This window comes from Garra rufa, chromosome 23 (assembly GCF_049309525.1).
Source record: "Garra rufa chromosome 23, GarRuf1.0, whole genome shotgun sequence".
Taxonomy (NCBI): Eukaryota; Metazoa; Chordata; class Actinopteri; order Cypriniformes; family Cyprinidae; genus Garra; species Garra rufa.
In genome coordinates, this window is record NC_133383.1 from 11006345 (window position 1) to 11013841 (window position 7497).

Below are 7497 nucleotides of genomic sequence, written 5' to 3' on the forward strand. Positions count from 1 at the left end.
AGTTTGGCTTAAGGGCCAATTTCTTACAAATTTATATCATATATATGAATGATAAGTTTTCATTTTGAAAACATTAAACAGTGCATGGAAAAAAAATCTTAAAAATCCTAAAAATTCTGTGGAAAAAAAACATAATGTAAATAATGGTTAGTTTTCATTTTAATTAAAAAATGCCAAAAATACTACTTTAACAAAAAAAAAAAAAAAAAAATAGGGGCAGGGATAGCCTACAATAGCCATAATTATATAAAACCAACAAAATCATAGGTTTGTTCGTCATTAAACTTAACAGATATATATGTATGACATGTCCTTAAAAAAAAAAAAACATTCCAGAAAATATTTCCTAAGAATTCTGAAAAAATACTCATTAAATTTCAAAAGTGGCAGCCTACAATAGCCATAATTATATAAAACCAACTAAAACACAGGTTTGTTTGTCATTAAACTTAACATTTATTGCAGATGTCATGAGCTTTCAAAAAACAAAACACAATGAATCTACAGCGTTCTGAATCAAAGTTGACATCTCAAATGATTTGCAGAACAATATCCCGTTTGCTTTGCTTTCAGGATGGCAAACATGGCCTTGATTTCTCTCCAGCGCATCGCAGTGCAGCACGCGGTCTTCAAACCCGGCGTACAGTTGAGCAAAACAAATGGATGTGCCCACACACTTTTGTCTGTTTGATCTGGACTCAGCTAAAAGCTCTCTTAAAAAGCATCTCATGGAAAGCGACAGCTGATTGGGCACTTTGCTCTACGCCGCGCTGTTTACTCGTGTCCATTTGAGTGTATGTCAGAGTTGGCCCGTAGCATCAGTTTACAAAAACAACATCGCACCTACTTTCCGCTGCGTCTGTGCGAGGAACGCTTCTGCTGTTCCAATTACATTTGTGTGTTAATATGCACACGCTCTCGAGTGCTCTTCACCAACACAAGAGCCATTCAAAACAACTCAGCATGATTTTACATGCAAAAACATTCATTGTTCAGGATCAGGGCAGGGTTATTAGAGTTAACTAAAACTGAAACTAACATAAAACCATTAAAAAACATTCTTACTTGAAATAAAATAAGTGTTAACAGGCGTGAAATAAAATACACGCTTTATTTCAGCTACTTGCAACATTTGACATTTTAATTCAGTTTAACTTGATGTACTAAAATAGCTCAAATAAAAATGTATTAAAATCATAACACAATTACTAAAACTTCAACTAAAAATAAAATGAAAACAGAAAATGTAAAAAAAAACTGATTCAAAATATAAACTATAATAATATCTCAATAATACTAATATATGAGTTAACAGAGATAAGGAAAACACTGCAAATGTTGGTTATTAGGACTAAATAATATGAAATAATTGTTTTAATTGTGCATCTTCACACTTAAACAGTATTTAGACAGTAAGTAAACACTAAAATAAAAAAAAATAAAAAATAAATAATAAAAGCTACATAGACACGTATGAAAAAACCTACTAAAAGTGACAAAAACGAACAACAAAATGACAAACTTCAACTTAAAATGGGAAATACAAACAAAAACTAGTTCAAAATATTAATAAAAACTAACAGTATCAAAAATGGTACTAAAATAACACTATATCAGCTAGATGAAATTAGAAAAACTGTGTAAATGTTATTAGGACAAATTAATTGTATTAATTGTGCATCTACAAGCTGAAACGGCTGAAACTACAATAAAAATGAATAAAAACTACAGACATGTATATAAAAAACAAAAATGACTAAAAATGAAGAAAACACACAACAAAAACGCACAAAAAACACATTCAAAATATTATTAAAATCTACAGTAGTATCTCACTGATACTAAAATAACACTGAAAAACAGTGCAAATGTTTGTTATTAAGACTAAATAATACAAAATTAATTTACAATTATTTTAAAAATTAACAAAAAATATACAAAGGTAAAAAAATGAAGCAAAAATGACTAAAAATGACAAAAACGAACAACAAAATGACTAAACCTTTAACTAAAATTAAAATGATACAGGAAAATGTAAATATAAAAACTGACTCAAACCATTAATTAAAACTATCATAACTCAATAATACAAAAATAACACTGTACCAGGGAGCTGAGCTTAGAAAAATTGTGCAAATGTTTGTTATTAGGACTGCATAATACTTAATAATTGTATTAGTTGTGCATTTACAAGCTGAAACTGCACTAAAAATAAAATAAAGTAATTAATAAAAACTACACGTTTAAAAATATACAAAAATGACTAAAAATTACAAAAACACAACAAAATGACTAAAACTTTAACTAAAATTAAAAATGTTCAAATAAAAGTTCAAAAATTCAAAATATTAATGAAAACTATGATAGTATGGAGCTGAGCTCAGACAAATTGTGCAGATATTTGTTATTAGGACTACATAATACAAAATAATTGTGTCAATTGTGAACCCACAAGCTGAAACTGAACTAAAAATAAAATAAAGAAATTAATAAATAAAAACTACGCAGATGTTTAAAAATAAACAAAAATGACTAAAAATTACAAAAATGCTCGACAAAATGACTAAAATTGTACCTAAAATTAAAAGAGTTAAGGAAAATGTAAAAGTAAAAACTAATTCAAAATAACAATTAAAACTATAAAAAGATCTCACTGTACCAGGGAGTTCAGCTTAGAGAAATGGTGCAAATGTTCGTTAGAATTAAATAATATTAAATAATTTTATTAGCTGTGCATCCACAAGCTGAAAGTGCACTAAAAGTAAAATAAATAAATAAAAAATACACAGATGTTTTAAAAATAAACAGAAATTACTAAAAAATTGTGAAAATGCTTGACAAAATGACAAAAACTTTACCAAAAATTAAAAAATAAAGGAAAATGTAAAAGTAAAAACTAATTCAAAATATTAATTAAAACTATATCTCCGGGAGCTGAGCTTAGAAAAATGGTGCAAATGTTTGTTATTAGGACTGCATAATGCAAAATAATTGTATTTATTGTGCATCTACAAGCTGAAACTGCACTAAAAATGAAATTAAAAATTAAGAAAAACTTTACACATTTATATGAAAAATGACAAAAACGTACAAAAAATGTCTAAAACTTTAACTAAAATTAAAATGAAAACAGAAAATGTAAAATAAATAAATAAAAACTATGATAGTATGGCACTGTGCCAGGTAGCTGAGCTTAGAAAAATGGTGCAAATGTTTGTTATTAGAACTAAATAATACAAAATAATTCTATTAATTGTGCATCAACAAAACTGCAAAAAAAAAAAAAAAAAACTACACAGACATATTTAAAAAAATAACATGCACAACAAAATGACTACATTTTAACTTTATAAAAATGGCAAAATAAAAAGAGATCCAAAATATTATTACAAACTATAATAGTATCTCACTTTACCATGGAGCTGAACTGAAAAACGGTGCAAATTTTTGTAATTGGGACTAAATAATACTTAATAATTGTATTAATTCTGCATTTACAAGCTGAAACTGCACTAAAAAAATAATAATAAAAAATACACAGACGTATAAAAAACTACTAAAAATGATTATAACAATATAATTACTATACCTATAATTGAAATTAAAACAGATAAAAAAAAAAAAAAAAACAGATTTAAAGAGCAGATTCAAAATATAGTAGCTCGCTGTACCAGAAAGCTGAGCTTGGAAAAATGGTGCAGCTGCTTTTTATTAGGACTAAACGCTAAAGATTTGTTCTATTAATTGTGCATCCACAAGCCGAAAACTTGAAAAGTAGGAAAAAAATCTGTAATCTCAAAAGGGATTTTAAAGAAACCAGGGAATTAATTTGCCCATCCCTTCCAGACAACCATCCCAACTGGCTTCGCAAACAAGCACACCACGTTTTCCACAGCTAGTCATTACGGAAACACTTCCGGGGTCACCTGTTCAGGAAGCTCCAAGGCCACTGCGCCAATATACATTTGAGGGGTTTCCATAGAGACCAGCGGAGAACTGGGCTGCAAGCTTAACCAAATCATGAAAGGCTCATTTTGTATGGCTTCTTTTCCTCTCTCTCTCCCCCACACACACACACCCGCAAGAAACATGCTACACTGGCCAGAGAGAGAAAAAGAGAGAGAGAGGCTCACTGCGCTGACAGCAGCGGCACTGCATCAGAACGCTGATCAATGGAGCCTCAGAGACCCACATACACATGGCCAGAACACAGCGGCACAAATGGGAGCATATTGATTCAAAATGCTTTTTGGAAATGCTCGTTTCAACACAGTCGGCTAGACACGCACCACTCAATCGGCCAAAACCCAAATCCTTCTCAAATGATAATCAATTGCATCGATACGCCATTAATTGAGGTTAAGCGACTGTGTCCATTTCCGCCCTGCGGAAAGCTTAGGAAAAGATCATCAGCTGCTTTCCAACACCCTTTGTGTCCCCACTATCCAAACCCTCAGCCTACGTTGGAGTGACCTGGGTCTGATATTAACATCCCACAGTGTTCCTACAGTGTTAAAACCACTTAAATGGCCCCATTTTCTTTTCGCGTCCCCTCGTACCCCCCCTCTCACTCGCTCTATTCCACAAACACACCCATCCTGATTTAGCCCAGCAACCAGCACCCACTCGCTGTCTCTCCATTTTAAAGCCATCAACACACTCGCCTCCTGTCGAGCATTTGCGCTAGATTTTTTTTTTAGAGGTCAATATGATTCGGACACCCACACGGAGGAAAAAAATGTTTGAATAAATGTTTTGTGAAAAGGTCACGGCGAAAGCATTGAGTAAAGTGGCAATTGAGTGACTGCGAGTTATTTTTTTATTCAATGCTTCAGTGCTTCTTCGTGAAACATGGCGGCTGTGTCACTATGCCACAAAACAACAAATTTCAATTTCTTTCTTTTCACATTTTTATCTTTTTTTTTCAAGCTAATCTTCAGGGGTTTCCGGTGGTATTTCCTTTTTACTCAACAAAACTGTTTTACCACTTTAATTTGAAAAGATTTAGTGCATTTTTATCAAATAAAGTACATCAGCAGATCATTTTGTTAATCTAACGCTTAATATAAAAATATATCCAAGGTCATTATAAGAAAAAAACAAAATTGTCACATCAAATCACATTTGCTCCAACAAGGATGTCAAGATTCATTTTTCTAACATTTTTGATGCACTGTTTGCATAATAATGCATGCATAAGATGTGAAATGCAATAAAGTGATCATAAAACTGATTTAAATGCATGTTAATTACTTCATTAATTTGCTATATTTATAATAAACAATTGAGGGGGGAAAACATGCACTGAATGCATGATATGTGCACTCAAATTCTATGTGCAAATCTTTAAAAGAACAAACTGTGAAATAACATACACAGAGACAAATTCAAATTACACAATGCATTTTTAAAGCATGCGTAAACGCGTTCCTAAAGCATTGCACTGTTAATTAATTTCCATGAAGTTACAGCCTGCGTAACATTAACGATATTAATAAAACAAAACAGTACTCACCATTCAAAATGCACTGGAAAAAGATGATGGCCAATATCCACATGCCCCGCTCCTTTCAATCTCCAAACTAAGATTTTTCTTTGCCCGCTGCACACTTTTCCTCCGAAAAAAAGCCGTTGCGCAAGGAATATGGATACGTGTACTTAGTAGTTCCAGCGGATAGGATGCGTATGAAGCGGAGCTCTCGCTCCCGGGGCTGATTGTCTCCGTAGCTGAGATCCAGCTGTGGCGTGAGACAGTGAGCGAGCGGCGGGCAGGTGCGTTGCTGAGTCAGAGTGGGCGCTGCTTACTGAGGGCACTGCGCACAGGTGTAACCGCGTACGAGGGTATAAACCGCGGGAAAGTAAATCCACTGAATTATTAATGAGTCGAAATCATAGCGGAAACTTTTGCGGAACGGAAAGAAAAAGAACGAAAAAGAAAGGAAAAAGAAAAAAGCTCTGAAACTCCAGCGCGTAAAATGGATAGAGACGATGGCTGTTAGCTGTACTCAGAGCAACATCCCTCTTCACCACCTCGCACCGTCCAGCAGTCAGCAAGCACACGCATCTTCCCCTGCTGCACTGATCACTCCAGAGCTCAGCATCAGCACCAGAGCATCACACAACACAACACCCCCCTCTCATTCTCTCTCTCTCTCTTACACACACACACTCTCTCTCTCTCCTCTGCAGCCTTAAAGGTGCAGGGGTGCTGCTCTTAAAGAGTCCGAGCGCATCAAAGGCAACCCTAAGAAACCATGTGATCGTTAAGCACCGTCACGCATATAAAGCATAATTGTGATGCGCATGAGTTATTGGAAACTACATTAAAAATGCAAATCACACAAACGTGATGATAAATGAGTTTTAAATTAATATTTTGCGTGTTTGGCAAGTAAAAAGGTCTGTGTAGTGTAACTATAAAGTCTCCTATAACTATAAAGGAAGCCATTTTGTCATCATGTGACGAAAGAAAGGACGTTTGTATATGTATATCACTTCTTACCCAGGTGAAAAACAAGTGCAAATCTATAATGTTCTTAAAGTGCTCTATTTTCACACACTAATTTTGTACTTGATATACTAGAACTGATAATCTTAAGAACATCAAAGTGTACTCAAATGTGCTATTTTGGGACATTGTGAATATGGACTAAAATGTGACCCTAGACCACAAAACCAGTCATGGAGAATTATACATCATCTGAAAGCTGAATATATAAGATTTTAAGCTTGTTAGGATAGGACAATATTTGGCCAAGAGCTATTTGAGAATCTGAGGGTGCAAAAAAATATTGAGAAAATCGCCTTTAAGTGGTCCCAATGAAGTTCTAAGTAATGCATATTACTAATCAAAAATTAAGTTTTAATATATTTACGGTAGAAATTTTACAAAATATCTTCATGGAACATGATCTTTACTTAATATCCTAATGATTTTCGGCATAAAGGAAAAATCGATCATTTTGACCTATACAATGTATTTTTTGGCAACTGCTACAAATATACCCGTGCTACTTAAGACTGTGTTCTAGGGTTACATTTTAGTTTATATTCATGATGTCAAAAAATTAATTCCAAAGAAAAAGGGAATTTGAAAAAAATGCATATTCACTCACATTTTCAAAGTGCAAAGAAAGTATTTTAGTACATTTTGACTTGATGGTTACACTACTGATCATTTTTAACAATTTCTTTATTTTAAATTTGATTTTTACATCAGTTTCTCCTTTTTAATAATTTTATCATCCTTGTTCGTCATTGATCCGTTAGAAATTGGACAGTGCAAAATAACTGTAACATCACAGTTTTGAATGGCAACTTCCTCTAAATGATCTTAATTGGTGTATTTAAAGTGCTATATCTTCGCACACTAATTTTGTACTTGATACACTAAAAATATTCTTTAGCACTTCTTAATGTTAAGTGTACTCAAACATGCTATTTTGGGACATTGTGAAAATGTACTGAAATCTGCTTTTAATATATCTCTGTAATTAA

General features: G+C 32.9%; 1 protein-coding gene across 2 annotated transcripts in view; it reads right to left on the reverse strand.

The window, feature by feature from the left end:
* Window positions 1-6055, reverse strand: part of dscama (Down syndrome cell adhesion molecule a) — a 116934-nt gene extending 110879 nt beyond the window's left edge. The window contains exon 1 of one of the 2 annotated variants that reach the window (XM_073829424.1): window positions 5516-6055. In XM_073829424.1, coding sequence (XP_073685525.1) covers window positions 5516-5558 — 43 coding nt within the window. In that variant the 5' untranslated portion in view covers window positions 5559-6055. The remainder of the gene's footprint in view (window positions 1-5515) is intronic. The other variant, XM_073829425.1, reaches the window with a different exon arrangement.
* Window positions 6056-7497: the final 1442 nt, after the last annotated feature.